Below are 19134 nucleotides of genomic sequence, written 5' to 3'. Positions count from 1 at the left end.
ATTGATGGAGTAGTTCAGAAATTAAGATGCTTGGTTGAATTGTATTGAAAGCGGATGAAAAATCTATAAAAATAACTCTTGCATAAATGATGTAGGAGGATTCGCTCTCGAGCAGGGAAGTCAAACTAATTTCATTTTCCACGGGCCACTTTGGAATTACGTCTTCCCTCGGAGGGCTATTACAACATTGAGACCGAATAAATGCACATTAAAAAAAGTTAATAATAAAAAGACTTAAGCATGAACGGGAGAAGATGGCCCTTCATGGGCCAGATGGTGGACCTTGCTTGTTGCTGCCGACTGTACTGATTAACTGTGAGAAATGGGGTTGGATATGTTTAGCTGGCATATCAGTAACACATAAGTAAAAACTGATTTATTTATTTTTCTCCATGACAAGATAAGCAGAATCAATGACCAATGCGTATAAGACCTAGCCTAAACTCTCATTTAATACAAAGTGGCTCTCTTATAGCCAATGCACTACGGAGTTTTTCGAGGGGAGCACAGTGAACAATGAATAACTTACTGAAAATATCCACCACTAGATGGTGCAACTGAAAGATCATTTACACAAGACTTAGAAAAGATTTGTGATGCCATTGTGTTAATTCATGTCATTTGCAGATAAATGTACACCTAAGTTAAGATTTATCTTTTGTTTCTATCTTGTGGTCGTGTATATATTGTGTTTTTACCTGCACATGCTGGACTTCCTGGATGTAGTGGTGCTAGGGGAAGAGGGTGGACTTTGGTAAGACCAACTATAGTCTGAGCCTTTCAGATCCAAGATCACCTGGGAGGAACAAAAAGGATTATACTTGTACATATGGTGCACCTTTTGAAAGAGATCATTAAAAAAAAAAATCAATTAAACACGGGTGTATTACTTGTTCACTGGCAGCAGGTAGCTTGTGGGGATCAGAGGTCAGTGATTTGAGGTCATTAGAGATGGCCTGGAGATGGGTAACCTCTCCCAACATTGAAATCTCTTCATCCTGTCAGAATCATTCAGAGCAGAGCAGAGTGAGCAATCAAGTATTGACACAGCAGTGCAAAAACAGTTATACAGTAATGCGTAACAGTATGTATCAGAAGTGTGACTACGTTCAGAACCTTTTTTGAGTATCTACCAATACAGCAGTGCTGCAGAAAAATCCAGCTGTGAGTACTGTACTACAACTTATTACATACCACTACAGGCCGCAGCAAGGCTACAAAAGTGCAGAATCTTTGTCTCTCCTCTATCAGCGCTTTCCTCAGGGCCTCTTTCTCAATTTCTTCCAGAAGAATGTATTTGTCATTGACATCTTGCATCGCGCAGTCCAACTGGGGCAGGATATCACCACGACCTGAAACACGTACACAAAAAATGAACAATGAATATGGACAAAAGAAAAAGATGAAGATGAAGAAGACTTCATCCCCGCATTGATCCCACAACGGGGAAATTCACTCGTTACAGCAGCGAGCAATATTATGCAGTATTATGAAAAGAACAAAAGGACAAGTATGAAGAAAAACGTTAGAGGGGCGGGAATGCTGTTTACAATGTTGCTTCAAGTTGACAAAAACATCAACATTGTGCTTTTAATGTGTAGAGAGTATTGCACATATAGTAAGTGCCTATTCGAGCCTAGGGCGGCCTGGTGGTCCAGTGGTTAGCGTGTCGACCTCACAGTGCAGAGGTCGTGGTTCAATTCCAGCTCCGGCCTCTCTGTGTGGAGTTTGCATGTTCTCCCCAAGCCTGTGTGGGTTTTCTCCGGGTACCACGGTTTCCTCCCACATTCCAAAGACATGCATGACAGGTTGATTGAAGACTCAAAATTGTCCCTAGGTGTGAGTGTGAGCGTAGATGGTTGTTCTTCTCTGTGTGCCCTGCGATTGGCTGGCAACCGGATCAGGGTGTCCCCCGCCTACTGCCCAAAGACGGCTGGGATAGGCTCCAGCACCCCCCGCGACCCTAGTGAGGATCAAGCGGTTCGGAAAATGGATGAATGGATGGATGGTAATTCTATGACTGTTTTGGAAAACACTGATGCATGATGAGACTGCCAGTCCTGACCTCGACAAGAAGGTCAAATGAAACAGCCTGGATTTGAGGCAAGATGTAGTGCAGCCATTCGGCGTTTTCAAATGGAGGCACAAAAGTTGGCCTCTACCCAAAGCCGGGAGATACAATGGCCTGCAAAGTATTTGATACGCTATTGTTAAACTCCATGCGAACAACACTCGGGTCTATTAGATCTTCTGCCTGGGCAACCAAACTCAAATGGCGTTGAAAGGCGCCTTTCAAGTCCATCAGACCTCGTCAATGGCAGTCAGATGTTCAGCAGCACAGACGTGATGACAAATTCATAGTTTATAGTTTTGCTGTTGAACACCACATCATTATACATAATCATCATATTGAAAAAAAAACATGGCTGATTATATTACAAGGTATGACTTTAATGAGGCATGACGAATGAGGTCAACAAATATACTGTACACTGCAAGTTTCACAGCTGCTTTGAGTGAATGGAGCCTGTTAAAGTTCGCGCTTTTCCCCAAAGCGGGGAAAAGCCCTATTATGACAAACTGTTTTTCCAGTCACAGGAAGTCATGACTTGTATAAGGATTTGGGCAAATAATACAAAGAAATCCATCCCAGTATATTCAAAATACTCCAGGTTGATGGGTGGTATACATGGACGCACTGGCTGTTTTAGCTGTATTATCTGGAAAGGGATTTTTCACCTGTTGAGAATTGATGTCTTGTTGTCCAATGTGAACAAATAATGGTAAAGTTTGTCCAAATGGCAGTCTGCTGTTTGACAATATACCATGTAGAATGAATAAAAAATATATAATATGCAGAATGGAGAAAAATTGAAGCAGTTTGTGATGACATATGGTATATAGTTGCAGTACCATTTTGTTTAATAAAAGGCACTAACACTCTAAACCAGGCGTGTCCAAAGTCCGGCCCGCGGGCCAAATCCGGCCCGCGGTCGAATTTCATTCGGCCCTCGGCCCCCGTCATAAAATCAGTGCCGTCTGGCCCGCAGGTTGGGCGCAATGGAACACGTGTTGCATTGACTGAGGTCTCGTCGACTGGTGACTGATGTTTCATAGAGTACTGCTTCCCTCTAGTGGCTAAATGAGTAATAGCATTCACTAAATGAGTAATAGCATTTAGACACTAGAGGGCATCACTCACGAGTTAACAAGACATTACTGCGTGTTTATATTGACTGATATGTCATATTTCAAATGATTTTTGCAGTTGTGTGTATTGCTTGTTCATTTCCCTGTTGTTCGAGTCAAAGGTTTTGTGACTATTGAAAAGTCATGGTGATACATCTTATGTTTCAAATCAATCAATTTGCACTCAGGAGACTTCTGTTTAAGAAAAAGTCAAGTGAATAAGCAGTTGCATGTGATAGACCTGTTTCAAATGAACCAAAAGAAATTCTTAAGATTGTTGAAATTAAAATAAAAATGGAAATGTGAAACAGACTGGCTTACTAAAATTTGTTGAACAATATTGTTGTTCAATGTAAAGAATGTCAGCCAAGGTCGGCCCCCCGACATTTTACCACATAAAATCTGGCCCCCTTGGCAAAAAGTTTGGACACCCCTGCTCTAAACCCACAGGTTTCTACTAGTCTGCAAGTGACTGGCAACCACTTCAGATCTACCCCACCTACTGCCCGAAGACAGCCGGGATAGGCTGCAGCATGCCTATGACCCTCGTGAGGATAAGCGGCTTGGATGATTTCTACTAGTGACACCGTAAGAGGTTCTGGGTTGAACTACTTTTACAACTCAGCTGAAGGGTACAGGACATTTGTTTGGTTTAAACCACATAACCAAACTTGTGAGCTATTTGCTCGACTAGCACACAATGGTTGTATTTTCCGTTCTTTGAATGAGACATTGACAACTAAGAGTATTTGTGATTAATGTTACAGTTAACAAGTAATTTTTTGCAAGTACTATAATAAGGAGTGGAACATTTAGGAGAACTTGAAAACCCAGCCTTACCATGGAACAGTAGAAATTCAAGATATTCAATGTTCAAGCTGATACTTTTTGATCATTTGATGCCGAAAAACGCATGTCAAGAAAGCCTTTTGCTGTGGATTTTGCTGCTTAATTAACATTCCACAAGCACAATATTAATCTGAATGCTGTGTTTAGACCAGTATTATTGTAAACAGCATGTTTTTATTTGGCTTTCCCTATAAGTATATAATATTTGGTATGTTTGTGCATTTATAATCCGATGTCCTTTGCAAAATATCAGGAACGTAATCATTGATGCTACATGCAGTGTAACTGCACAGCTTGAATGAGAAAAGCCACGACAAAACAAAGGAAAGGAGGCAGAGGAAGATGCATAAAAGGGAAGACCCGGGGTCGCAGTTAGCTAGGGTAAGGCTCCTAAACTGGCAGCATTCCATCAATGTACCCATAGCAACCAAAAATTTTAAATTAAAGATGCCATCTGTGGAGTCCATTTTGATAGCCTCTCCACAATGGAACCCTTGGTCTTGGCAAAGCGTTGCAAACATCTACCAATGCAATGACACTGACTGACTTACCCACAGTATCAGCTCCAGGAAGAGAAGGATGGTTATCAAAACCACATGAGAGCACAGAGAGAAACAAAGTCAACTGAAAGAATGACACCTTCCTTTTGAAAGTGTCTGCATTGTGGTCAGTCAGTGTATTAAACTGAACTTGCTGTGCAGAACAACAAGGAATAATCACCAAATCTGCTTGACAAGTTTGACAGTTTAACTGATGGAATGTTTTACAATGTCCAATTATAAATATCTCAAAACAAAGTGGAGGGAAGTGTATCCAACTGCTTTTTGTAGCACATCTATATTTTAAATGGGTACAGGTGTTTGTAAAACCTGAGCCAAGAGAACTTCAGAGAGAGAAAAAAAATTGCCCTGCGCAAGCTACCAAGTAAGGCAATGTTTAGCTGTACCAGATTTGCAGTCTTCATCGTTTAGGACAAAGTACTTCTGCACACATCACTGAGGTTCTTCTCTGTAATGTATTTATTCAATAAATATTAAGATTGGAGCAAAATAAGTCTGTGTTTTTACCTTTCTTTGCTTTCTTCTGAAGTTTCAGTGTGTCTGATGACTTTTTCTTGATCTCCTGCCGAGCTCTCTTATATTCTAGTGAAGACAAATGTGTGCAGGAAATTTGTATTAATGTCCCTCCGTGGCACAGCAGATTACAATAGAACCTTGATATGTCTGCTCAAAGCGATGACTCGGCCTGACACAATGACATTTTTTTAGGACAACACATTTTCTCAGGAACTATCAAGATAACCAATTGTTGTTTTGCGTTGTTTTTTAATGTCACTAATAACGATAGTAGAGCATAATATTTCAAGTAGTGTGCATCTTTTTCAAGCGGAATTAACTTTTAATTAATTAATGGTGGCATTGAAATGTGCCATAAATACATGTCTTGGCTAAATAAAACAAAGTAGACTTGTGCTCTATATGGAAAAATATACAGAAACGGTAAATAGTAACATGTGACACAAAAGTACATATCTGTCATGGCAGAGCAAAATGATATTTCTGATCATTTTTATCTCCTTTACAATGTCCATGTTAACCCATTTGTACAAGACTGGAATGGCTGTTTGTTTGTTTGTTTTTTTGTCAATTTGTAATGCCTATGAAAAGTCTGCAGCATTCCTTTAAGTTAAAATGCCGGTTTCTCCACAGTGTTGAACGGCTGAATCATTTTGCCTTTCAGACAGTAACACTATCTGTGAGGCATTATAATTGCAAGCAGTAGGGAAATGGACAGCCCTCGATGTCCTGCCATGTTTTTATTTTTTGTTTTTCTTTTTGCTTCCATCTGAAGAAATTGGGTGGAATGGGTGCCTTTTAAATGGACTTCGAGGTTCACTGTGTTGTGACTTTGTTCATACAAATGCGACATACCAGCTTGTTGATGTTAGCTGGCCGCTTCACGTTCATCTGGCTTGAATACAAAACGTTTCTACTACCGGTATGACATTAAGCTTTTGAAAAAAATCAATTTAATTCGCTGAACTTTCTGTCATTGTACAAATCCAGCTATTGAAAAACGCAGCTTCAGGAACACTTAGTCTTTCACTCTATTTCAACCGGTGTCACACCATGTCTGTGTGTGTGTGTCTGTGTGAGTTTGAGTCCCGCCTACCAGAGTGGTGAACAAGATGACTAACAAAAGAAGGAACGAAGCAGTGCAACTGAACATTGATGACAAGTGTAAACACACACATATGTAAATTAAAATCTACTGAGTCTGGAAAGAACTATTGTGGCCATATTATTTATCAAACAAGAAAGCGATAAGGTAATTATCATGACAGGCCTAAATCAGTGACCTATGACAGTTCTACCTCTGGCATGGTCCTTATCCAGAGTGTAGACGCCTCTTTTCCACTCCTCCGTCTGTTCTTGTAGGGGGTTGATCAGAGCTTCCAAGAAGGTCCTGCAGAAAAAAGAAGTTACTAGCGTGGTTAGTGAAGTTCATTTAAAATTTACTGGTCCTCCCATTTTCAATATTTTTGGTGTATTTCTGTGACAATGGCAAATGTTTTCATGTTTCGCTCTCATTGTAAAACCTCACTCCAGTTTATTGGCATATATGACAGACAACCGGATAGTTCAACCAAAAGGTGGTCTATGTTGTCAATCATTAACGGGCGGGAGATTGAGCAACAGTGTTTATACCCAACTGTGTCACAGTTGGATGTTAGAAGCCTGTGTAGTAATATATGTCAATCATTACCTCACTGAGTGAAGAGACATTTGTGCATTTGTGACTGTGTTTAAGAAGCCGTGAGTGCTTGGCAGCTGCAGGCTTAGTACATGCAACTAAAATTAGACTGCACCACTCTTTTGCAGACATTTCTGTCTGTCTGTCTGTCAGTGGGTGTGTCGGTATAGCCCCCACCCGTCTGCAGGGTCCTGCTATAAAGATTCAAGAGGAATGTGCTGAAATGCCATTCGAAATTAGAGCCCCTTGTCTGGGTGGGTAGCACGCGCGCGTTTATGTGTGTGTGTCTGTGTGTGTGTGTGTGTGCGAAATGTTGAGAGAAATGTGGTGTACATTTGTGAGAGTCTACTCCAAAACACAGATAGTGAATGCTTGACGCATCATCTGTTGCTCAGTACAGCATTACAGGGGGCATAGTTGCACAAAGGAGCACATGACATCAACACTTGGTGCATAGAGTGACATCACATGTGCAGAGACTTTTATTGGATGTGTCTCATGAGGGTCGAAGAACACCAAATGTGTTGATGAGTTACGACATACTCCATGGTGGCAGGCTTGATTGTACATGCAAACCCGGACAATCTTACATTCCAGTCAAGCACTGACTAAAACAGAGCTGGCGTGTAAATAAATGTCAGCAGTGTGGTACTTGAGCAAAAGATGGGTGCCACACACATTCACACACAAATTCAATTCCTTACATGGAGAACTGTTTGAATTTGGCTTCAATGCTGCGATGTCTCATGCACATCCTTGTCAAGCCTGATCCGATGTCTCTGGTGCCTCCTGAAAGACAAAAATAAACAAACAGGCATGATTGAGTTCAGTGAATCTGTGACCAAGTCCGAGTTTGGATCTACTGGGTTCAAGTGCAGAGACAAAATATCTTGTCAAAGGCATCACGCTGTTTCCATGTGATAAGTCTGTGACTCTCTCTGATTGACACTGTGATGAAGAAAATAGAGGTAGGAAGACAATGAGGAAAAAAGTAAAATGAAAAAAGTCACAAATATGCTCAAAATAGCACTGAGCGTTGTAATTCTCTCATCTTTATGGGGCTTCTCCCAGTTCAAACAATTTCAACCTCAAAAATTCAAGTCAAGTGTGAGAAATAAGAACATTCAAAACATTCAAAGGCAAAGCAGGTATAGAAACAGCCAAGTAACAAGAAATAAAATAATCAAAAGAATTCTTGTTAGTGGGTGCGGGTGGGGCGGGGGGAGTTTTCTGCTTAATGACATGGTTAAATTCGGCAGGTTGTCCTGGCTGATCTAAGGTCGGAAGTGAAGGAGGCCTTGCCTCCCAGAGCTGGGACACAGGCTGCTCCAACCTGTGTGAACCAGCCCTTGGGGGGACGGAGGCAGGCGGCGAGAGGTGCCTCTTCCCCGGTCAATGATGATGCGTCGCTCGCATAAGGTGTACCTCCGGAACGGAACTGGTTGGGGTTGGAGTCTTAATGATTAATGTGTCATTATTCACATGAGATCTCTCCTCTCCATTATTTATTTATTTTCAAATCACACGATTAGTGTAAGCTCCTTACGTAACCTGGAGCTGCCAGCGTTTTGTCCACAGTACTTCCACATTCCAGCACTGCAATACGCCGACACTGACCAGTCAGCCAGTCATGACTGTAGTTCTTGTGATGTGGTCACATGGGTTACACAGTGAATTGGGTGAATGTACAGTATGCTGGAGAAGTGGAGAAGGTTCTATAGCAGGGGTGGGCAATTATTTTTTGCATAGCGCCACATGAGAACCATGAGAACCAGAAAATATTATCGAGGGCCGGATCAAAAGGGTGAACTAAATTCAACATAATATTAATTGGATATCTTTATTTAAAAAGTAGTATTTTGTATTTTTTGGCACGTTTTTCAGACTTTAAGAGTACATTATTCCGTCGTTTCGAATAGGATTTGCTTGACTTGGCGCAACTGCGGGCTTCCGTATCGTCTCCCCCTTTCTCCCTATGCTCTACAACTTCAAGTAACTGTGCCACCTGGCGTTGAAATGCCTGTCATTACAAGTCCAAATGAAATGAATGCAGTCGTTGACATCGAACATTAATTGTGTACCAACCTTTGGCGGGCCAGATTAAAAAGACAAACGGGCCGGATTTGGCCCGCGGGCCGTAGTTTGCCTACTCCTTTTCTATAGCCAGGGTTACGGCAGCCAGGCTATGTGATGTGCTATAGCTGACCCAAAATCTAAATATCATACACAACGGCTATTATTTTCTTTACCGACAAGACCACAATGATAGTGATAGTCATAGTAATGACATTTATTACAGTAAAATCATGCTATTGTGAATATTTTGACATCCCGAAAGAATTGTGTCATTTTCTTCCCTGAAGGCTCAGTCGCTGTCCTTGACTGGAGGGCCTCAGGCTGGATTGTCTACCCAGGGACGTTATGATGACTGATAGAACGTTTGTGTGACTGCTCAGTGTGACTTGAGTTTTTGTGTGGGACAGTTCCTGCATGTCTTTGTGTTTGTATGTGTTTGGGTTTGCATGACTTTGTGTCCGCCTGTGGGCCAACAGGTTCTTATGCATGGATGTGTGGGGCTGTGCGCTCTTGCAAAGTGCAAATCCATCCAGCAGAGAAACCTGTTCATGAGTACAGTTTCTGCAGTGTGCAAGCAGAGGCTGGAAACAAGAATAAGGCTCCTGATGAGGCTTACTTGGGATAGTTCATTTGAGAACACTATAACGTAGATATAATATAGTTTGTGCTCTCTTATTGACTAATTAGCCAAGGTTTAGGCTAGTAGTGAATGATACCAACTCAAACGCAACCCAAAAATACAAGATGTTTTTTCTCGCTTCACTTCTTTCGTTATCCATTCATCCATCCGTCACAAGACTGCATATTATTGTTAAGGGTGGGGCTAACAGATGTCAGAGTACCACAGGGAGGCCAAAAGGCCCAAGAAAGTGTTAGTACTGGCAAAATCTATTCATTGCACAGTAATTCAGCAGCTCAAGTCCGCACTGTCAGGGGAAGAGTTTGGTTTCAGTTGATAATGTATTTTTTACTACCACACCCGTACATCTGGATTTGATATGAAGCACGTGTAACGACTTGCAGCAATATGCCATATGTCGCAAAAGACGGCCTCTGTCAAGGCTTGGCAAAGTGACTGCAATACCTGCAATCATCTGAACAATGTTCCATTGAATGGAGAAGTCTTAAGTTGCCAATGCAGACAAACGTGCTGGGCATTGGCACAAAGCTGTCTATTGTACTGATGATACAGAGCCACTATGGCAAATGTGTGGAGCTACCTCACTGCGGCTTTGGCAACAATTGCTAGTTGCCATGGAAATTGCATGTGTATGTGTACCCCTTTTTCACTATGTGTTCAAGTTGGCATTTGTATTACTTATTTCTCGGTGGCTGTTTAGTACAAATGGTGCTGGGAGCTGTGATGGGGTGGGTCTAGATGTAGTACCAACGCAATAACAAAAGCAGTACGGAATATCCATGGGAATGTTTTAACGGGTGTGTGCGTGTTTGTGTGTGTGTGTGTGGGGGCGGGGGGGGGGGGGGGGGGGGGGTAATTTAACCCCAGGCCAACACTTGTCCCTTTTTAACACTATCTGACGACTACTTTATATGGTACAGTAGTCTCTGACGCTGACATGTCCCACGTCAAATTATCTGATAGCTGGATACCGTTTTGCACGTTCCTGCTTTGCTCCATTCTGTGTAAAATGCAAGGCCCGATAAATGTAAATCTTCTCTTATGGTTCTGGCGTGTCAATTTTTTGTAAAAGAGGCTTGTATATACTGTAGATGTGCATATTTAATGGTCTAGATGTCCATAAACTACGCAGCTGGGTTCATATGATTTGAGGTGCTCTTTGTTTTTAGAAAACTAACTTCAAGCCAATGTCAACTTTCTTTTTATTTTCATTACTACCACAATATTCTCATTAATCCCAACACAAAGTTCACAGTCACGCATGCTGTGCTGTGCAATAGAGGCAGACAAACGTGATTGTCAGAAAACTGTTGTGGTCCTCTCAGGATAAAAGTGTTGTAAACACATAACATCTACTCGGGTCTAGCATCATATGACCCCGGACAGAAATAGACACAGCTTCAGTTAAGTGCAACACACACCATCACACACACAACAACGCAAGCGCACAAAAACAAGCTTCAAGTACCTCACTGGCAGACAAGGCAACCAAACAGCAATGTGTATGTTTATGTGTAGTGGTGTAGCTTGCTGTCAACAGAAATTGGCGCAATGTGACATGGTGTTTTGCAGTTTTGTAACTATACCTGCTCAACATTTCGCTAGTTGGGTATGTCATACACTCAGAAACAAGAGAAGCTTCATTCAGTAGTCAACATTTTCGAGGGAAATTCTAGCTGGAGAATCCAATCTCCGTTTGTCTCTATGTGCTCCCTTTTTTAATATTTGGACATTGTCTCACAGACACTGTCAGAAAGTGAGAGGGGCCCATGCTTTTTGTAGGACCCTGAAGTCGATTTCAAAATAGGCCTGGTACCTCTGCACTATGAGGTTGACGAACTTGACGCACCAACTAACCACTGGACCACAGGGCCGCCCCACTGTCTTCAATGTGGGAAAAAAAATATTAAAAACATTTTCTGCAATGTTGTGGGTTATTTGGATGCAGTCCAGTGTTCTACAGAAGAAAAGGGAAAATGCTAACAGGGCAGTGTTACATATCCCCGATATAATAACAGTGGAGGGATCTTGTTCAGGTCTGTGGCACTTTGCTCAATACAACGTCAACTTTGTTGCCCACTTCAATATAGCAGCATTTTTCACAAAGTGACAGATTTAAACAAATTGGCGCTGGATTAAGAACCTTTGATGTAATGCTAAAAATAGTAATAGACAAATCGTTGGGGTGTGGGTCTTGACCTGGTCAGACCGATGGGTAAATTATGGCTAGAAATTGAGGCAAGCGTTCAATTTGAGCTGCTTACAGCTGCGTGGATGGCAACAGATGTTTGCTGTTAACTAAGGGGTCGTGGTTACACTGTTAAGAGGCTGGAGACCGTACAGCTGGTTTCAAACATACACACATATATGCTGCTGTACGGAGGTACAGCAATCTGTTGGCTAAATAATTAGAGAGCTGGACGGGACATGAATGCTGCACAAACAAAAGATGGTTGAAGAATTAACATGATTGTCTTCCTGATGGTCTCCACCTTTTCAAATTGATGTTCTCCATAAGTGTGTTTTACATTACCTTGCATTTTATATTTATTTTGACTTGACACTGGAGCGCCACAGTCTGTCCTGTCGGTGCATGTCCACACAATTAAGAAAGTGGTGCTGAGTCATTGACACACAAACTCAATCAAGGCTGGTTAGTACAGTAGTTGACAATATTTAATGATCATGAGACAGAAAGGCCATTGGAAAGTTAGCTGCCTCACAGTCTTTACAGTACCATATTTTCCACACTAAATGGCGCACCAAAAAGTCTTCCATTTTCATTTCATTTCATTTCTTAAAAGCTCACAGTGCGCCTTAAAATCCAATGTGCCTTGTATACACAAGTCAACGGCAAAAGGACTCCTTGCTAGAGACATGCTTACAACGCAGAGTTCAAACTTAAGATGATCGGTTTCGCAGTTGAACACGGAAATAGAGCAGCGGCAAGAGAGTTCAACGTTAACGAGTCAATGTCATAACTTGCTGTTGGTTAAATGAAATGTGTCACTGCTTTATTAAATATGTTTAAATGACATCTGATCATCACTATATAAATCAGTGTATAGTGCAGTGCAGTGCAGTGCAGTGTAGTGTAGTGTAGTGTTCTTTTGGCATTCTCTTGAGGATATCTTCATCTAGTGGATGCATCGCAGATTGCGTCTTATAATGCGATGCATCCAATATATGAAAAAAAAAATTACAAAATAGGCCATTCATTGAAGGTGCGCCTCATAATCGAATGTGCCTTTTAGTGTGGAAAATACGGTATGTGAGGTCATGAACACCCCCTTTCCCTCTCTGCATTGGTCTTTGCATTAATTGTACATTGTCAAAGTTATGGGTGAATGTTTTTTTCAATTGTTAATACTTTTGTGATTTCGCTTTTTTTGTATGAAACAGTTATGAAAGGATAAATGAGGTTTAATTATGCAAATCTTTTTGATTTGGGAAGTGCTTATTCCAATTAGATCTGATTGGAAAACATCATGTTTTCAATTTTGAGGGCAAACAGCAAACCAGAACAAGTTGCATTCCGCTTTGAAGTTATACTGTAGTACACTTATGCATGTCTGTAGAAAATGCAGCAATGTTAAAACAATAGTATGTTTTGCTTCCTACAAAAAAAACAACTTCTCGTGGTGAAAAAACACATTTTTGTGGCAGTCTGTATCTAAATATTCCTTTCAAAGAAACATTGTTGTTTCTATCTCTGCGATACAATACTGTCCAAACGTTTTCCTCAGAGAGCTGCATAAAGAACATTCAAAGGATGCAAGAGCCACAAACTTCACCTGAACTTGTGCTAAAAATAATCCACCAAGCAATAATATATCGTTAATAGAAGGCTACTTTGGTATGTATACGAGTGCCCCAATTTAGAAATTTTTCTTGAGACGAACCATCGTTCAGCTTTTTTTTTTTTTTGCCCTGACTACCTGTAAGCAATGTTATGTGTTACGAGTGTGGTTTAGGCCGTCCACCACTCCAGCAGACCTGTCACAATAATACATGTTTTAAGGCAAAATAATTTTTGAAGAAACTATGACAATAAACAATAGTTGTTTTTTTTTGCCACTGATATAATGATATTGGAGCAAAAATCATTTGAGCACATGCTTTTTATGTGCAATTAAAGTTTTATTTCCAACAATATCAGCATAGAAATAAAGAACAATAAACAACTGAATAAAACAGACTTGTTCTGTTCACAAAAATTGGACTTAAATGTCAACACATACGAACTACATATTTGTAAAGGCAGAGTGACATGCGATACCTTATTTCCTTCAGCATGTCCTCTTTTACCTGGTTTGACATAGCTGAAATGGATGTTTGGGAAATCAAGTTTGCTTTTTTGTTTGTTTGTTTTTTTATCAATCCATACTACCTAGAAAACGTCTACAGGGTTTCTTTCGACGCTGGTTACTCACTGTTTTTTCATAGCTCCAACATTTAATTTGTTAGAACAAAATTAGTTTTGACAATGGCAGTTCTCATTCGTAATAAATAGGCACTATTCGTGATACAGCATGCCGTATAAAATGTTTATTCTGAAAGTTTTGTTTTGTATTTTTAAACAAATCTATGACTTCAGATGCTGCTCAAAATGAAGGTATGAGTTTGACAGATTATGAGTGCAATGCTGTGACTGAAAGACCAGAAAGGACAAAAGTAGAGGTGCAAGCCTGTGAATGAGGATATGGTCTTTCACAGTAATAGCCTGTTCAATCAGTTGTCGTGAATGGTGGGCGACTGATGTGCCACTCTTTTAATAGATGAAATGACAGACAGACAGTTTCCTTCGCAGTCTTACTGTAGCATCCGACACACTCCCTAGTCAGAATGTCTAGCCTCAGTGGGAACCCACAAAAGAACTGCTGTGCCAAGCTTTAACACACGCACACACACAGGACTCACCTGCTGCAAACCGACGGGTGCTTATATGCAAAAAACTAAACAGATCTATCAACAGCTGTTGACATAAGAGGAAAAGGAGAGGAGGGGAATAACAAGTAGCTTGTGTGACATTAAATGCAATGGTGTTGACTGTAGCTTGCTCTAATTTCATTTTTATGAAACGTAATTTCATTTTTATGAAACGTAATTTCTAGTCATTCCAAATATAGCGGTCACACAAAATACAAAAAAGCAAGTAAAAAAGAAAACAGGAAAAGACCTAATAAACCAAGTGTAATGTGTTGTTTGTGGGGGCAGAGGGGGGCTGTAAATATGACAGCAAAGAGTCATTTCAGTCTTTCACCTAAGTGTAGTTTTGCAGCTTGGATGCTAACGACGTTTTGAGAGCACAGACAAACAAGAAAAGACGGCAAATGGCAATTTGCAAATGAACAAAGCAATGAACAGCATTTCCTATTACGTCCCTTTTAGACTTAATGTTCTTTATCAACAGTTGCAATGGATGGGAAGCAAACGAATGCATTGTAGAGTATAAATGTAAAAGATCACAATCCAATGTATGAACTTCATGCCACAGCTGCCATAAATTAACAGCATTGGTAATCACATTAAATTAGTGCTGTCAAGTTGTAAAAAAAGTGTGATTAATTAATTAGGGTCTGTAATTAATTAATCTAAGTATGCCTATTTTAATCGCATCTAAAAATTACTTAAAACCCCCCTATTTTCATGCTAAATTGAGGCAGATCAAAAGATAAAAGAAAAAGTGGCATTATAAAGTATTTTATTGTTTTTCAGGAAATTTGGACAGATGAAGTCCAAGCCATTTACTTTTTGCTGTATTTGAGACTAGTCAAAGTCCAACCTGCAACCTTTAGTTTCGACCAGGAGGGGGAATATCACTGTTTTGTTTGTTTTTGTAAATCCCCAAAGAATTACAAAATAAAAATAAAATACATCAGGTCCTTAAAAAGTGCTTAACACATATCAAAAACAGTAAGAACAATTTTCTGAGCAATACAAGTACTCAACACTGAACTTGCTTCAGATAATACGCAATAAATAAAACAGACCCTTAAATCACAGTGCTGTAAGATAGCACTTCAGAAATAGCACTGTTCATCATCAAGTATCAAGTACAACTTTATTGTCAAATGTGGTGACAGTCATGACAAACTAAAAGTGCTGAAATAAACATCAATCACTTCTAGTAGTCTACATAGGACACATCAACTATGTCTCGTACGTGGGGTGTTCTCGAGTTTAGTTTGCAGAAGAGCTTTGCTATGTATGGCTCGCTCGCTATAATTGCTAACGCTTTCGGTGCGTTTGGGTGCTTTGCATTGATGTGGGAGGCTAAATTTGAGCTGCTTCGGCGGTAAGCAAACTCCTTACAAATTAGGCACAACACTCTACCTTTATCAATTGTGTCGTCGGGGCGTTTTTGGAATGTAAATTTTCCAATCATTGTGCCGAGAACTCTTACATGCTGCTCCATTTTTACCTCTTCACTCCTCACCACTGCTTACTAAGCCCGCACAACTCCAATGGGAGCCTATCAGCTTAAGCTAAACAAGCCCCAAGAGCCTCAATGTCCACTTCAGGCTCTGACTGACAGTTGTTTCTCCACCCTCAACAACTCGAACACAGGAAGCCAAAATATAAAAAGGGCTAATAGAAAAAGGCAAACCGTCTACAGAAACAATAAAGGCAGAGATTAAAATTTAGATTAACACGATTAAGAAAAATAATGCGCGAAAGGTGATGTAATTAATTAATCGCAATTAACACGATAATTTGACACCTCTACAAAAAATATATTCATGTTTTTCTTATGGTTAGTAGTACACAATCTTTGAGGTCAAAATAAATTCTTGTCCATTCACTTTCAAAAGTTCTGTGCAGGCTTAGATATTGTACGTCTCTGATGTTTTTCTGAATGTTGTGCCCTGCTGCAAACATGGTGCCTGAGTTACCCAAGTCAGAAAACAATTGGCTGGTTCAATGAGTGGCCAATGTTGGGACAAAAATAAACGTTCAAAGCAAAGAACTGAATGTTGCACGGGAAAGTACCCGACAGAAAAACAACTTTTTAAGAAGAGACTCATTTTACAATGTCTCTCGCATAGAAAAACATGCGTGATAGCATCTTTTAAAAAAAAAACTGCAACGTGTTAGTTTCCACCAGGGACACCATCCAATTATATTCAAGGCAAGAGATATGATACGAATGTGTAACATAAAACTCCACAACACAAACATTGCTTTTGATTATATGCTGCTATTCTAATCACAGAAAGCAATTGCTTGCATCGTGTCCTATAACAAGTACAAGTCCACCGGTTAAAAAATAAGCAATAAAGAGAGATTTAAAAGTCATTCACTGATTCAAATTTACTAAATTATATCATGACTTCTCGTAACATCAAAATAAATAACTCAACTCAATTTATAGAGCACTTTCAAACAGCCATCGCTGCACACAAAGTGCTGTACATGGAGCAACTAACATATACAACAGTAAAGTGAAACAACAAATCAGTATCAAAGACGGTAGAGAGCACCAAACAGTATAACTAAGATCATAATTTGGGTCATGTTGAGTTAAATGCCAAAGAATACAAGTGAGTTTTGAGGCGGGTTTTAAAGATGGTCAGTGAGGAGGCTTGCCGAATGTTCAGTGGGAGGTCATTCCAGAGAGAGGGACCAGCAACGGAAAAGGCTCGATCCCCTCTGAGCCTCAGTTTAGCTCTTGGTACTTCTAATAAATAATATGCAATAAACAGCGGATATAAATATTGTATAGATTATCATAAACTTGTGACCTTGTAAGTGCCTTGTCCTGGCTGACCTAATGGATTCATTTCCGATTGTGTGTGGGGTGTGTGTGCTTACAGTGCAACTGTTCCTCTCTCTCTTGCAACTTTTTCATCCATCCGTCCATTTTCTGATCCACTTATTCTCACAAGGAGCCTATCCCAGCTGTCTTCGGGCAGGAGGTGGGGGACACCCTGAACGTTTTCATTATTTACCTGCTAATTTGCTGTTCAGAGCTGGTTGGTCTCCACTTTAATATGGCTCCAGCAAGACCAACTCTGTACATCCTATCCCTCTCACTCCCTCTAACTGCTCACTGTTCCCCTCTGCTCAGCCGAGGAGGGGAAAACGAAAGCTGGCCTTTTGTCATTAACGTCAATAAGACGGCTCTGCAAGCAGCCAATCATATTGCATGTGCTTACAAATCACCTCAAAAAAGAAAAAGAAAATCGCATTGCCGGATGGAGGACGGACAGGTTCTTGAAACCTTGACTTTTAAAATTGTGGTAAACCGTCAAAGTGGTCATCAACCCATATTTACTGGGGGTAATTAAAACCAGTCAAACACAAAACACTGAGCTGTTTCAAAGTACAGCACAACACTGCCTTGTTCAAAATAATGACCAACAGATTACACCCACCATGTGTCCCTTAATGTGTGTCTGTGCGCGCATGCCACTGATATTGGCAATGACCAAGTGAGGTGACATTAGCCAAGCTGGCATCACTCCATATCCATCCGTCCGCCCACATACACACAAAGTCTTCACACAAGCACATCATTCATTCAGAGAGCTTCATGAAGTGTCAATGGCCCAACAAAGAACAATCATGTCAAGTCAACTCGCTCAGTGAGAAGCTTCAAAAACTAAAACAATTTCACAATTTCAAAAACAAAATTATAAAGTAAATCAATGTGTTCAATGATTTTGATCGAGGTTTGACCATACAAGAAATTTACCGGTAGTACTTCCCTTGGATTCAAATTTTCTAAATTATATAATGACTGTGTTGGGTACATTCAGGTGATTCATTTGATCCCAATTATTGCTTTTCGCATCCTCCTGTCATTTTTTTGTGACGCTCCAGTCCAAGTTGGGTTCAAATGCATTGTGCGATGAAGTGCCTCAGTGTTCTTGAAAAAAAACAACTGCACAAGGAACAATGAACACTAATCCGATTATTTGACTGTATCTCAGTTCTTTGGATTACTGTTTTACTTTCTTTTGCAGTTCACTGCAAGAATTTTACTTCACACTTTGTAATTTGTGATACTTTATTTATTGTTTGTATTACTTATACTTTATTATTTGTAAAATGTTTCCTGAATAATGTTTATAATTGTTAAGGTTATTCCAATGTCAATTCCCCCAAAAACTCTCACACCAAATCCTACTTTTATGCTTTGGTTTAATGTCTTTTGGCCTCTCAACCTTCTACTTCTTTGGCTTGCACTTCTTCATGATGAAGCAAATAAGAGTATAGTGTTGCTTGACAGACTAGCTGACGAACACCTGGCTTGGCAAGCAATTATGCAGATAGGTATACCAATACAATTTTTTTTAAACTGCAGCATGCACAAAAATAAAAGACAGAATGCGCTTGATGAAGTGAAAAGATGTCCATGGAAAAATATGAAGTCTTTCTTTTGTCCGGATGAAAGCCAAAGTTCCTCTCAAAGTCACACCGATGATGGTCTGATTGATGCTCATATTTTTAGGGGGGGTTCAGTCAAGGTCCAGTAAGGCAGCAGCAGTACATCTGTGAAACCTAGTGTGAGAATGCGAGAGCCTACAAGGTAGTAATGGAACAAAGGTTGGATTGTTGGTTGGCGGCCAAAAGGTCAAAGGTGACTGTGGTCCTGAGTACAAATGTTCAGAATTACTTGT

General features: G+C 40.2%; 2 protein-coding genes across 10 annotated transcripts in view; one reads left to right on the top strand and one right to left on the bottom strand.

The window, feature by feature from the left end:
• The window catches only part of LOC127600853 (F-actin-uncapping protein LRRC16A-like), a 692893-nt gene that overhangs the window by 486308 nt on the left and 187451 nt on the right, over positions 1 to 19134 (top strand). The window lies entirely within an intron of this gene.
• LOC127600862 (protein MTSS 1-like) overlaps positions 1 to 19134 on the bottom strand; it is a 36963-nt gene that overhangs the window by 6128 nt on the left and 11701 nt on the right. For 7 of the 9 annotated variants that reach the window (XM_052065738.1, XM_052065744.1, XM_052065746.1 and 4 more), the window contains exons 4-10: positions 7497 to 7581; positions 6413 to 6504; positions 5106 to 5180; positions 4590 to 4601; positions 1195 to 1352; positions 891 to 998; positions 699 to 796 (exon numbers count right to left, since the gene is read on the bottom strand). In XM_052065738.1, coding sequence (XP_051921698.1) covers positions 699 to 796; positions 891 to 998; positions 1195 to 1352; positions 4590 to 4601; positions 5106 to 5180; positions 6413 to 6504; positions 7497 to 7581 — 628 coding nt within the window. The remainder of the gene's footprint in view (positions 1 to 698; positions 797 to 890; positions 999 to 1194; positions 1353 to 4589; positions 4602 to 5105; positions 5181 to 6412; positions 6505 to 7496; positions 7582 to 19134) is intronic. The other 2 variants (XM_052065740.1, XM_052065741.1) reach the window with 1 other exon arrangement.

This window comes from Hippocampus zosterae, chromosome 5 (genome assembly GCF_025434085.1).
Source record: "Hippocampus zosterae strain Florida chromosome 5, ASM2543408v3, whole genome shotgun sequence".
Taxonomy (NCBI): Eukaryota; Metazoa; Chordata; class Actinopteri; order Syngnathiformes; family Syngnathidae; genus Hippocampus; species Hippocampus zosterae.
The sequence above is the reverse complement of the archived record's forward strand: the minus strand, read 5'-3'. Positions and strand labels throughout refer to the sequence as shown.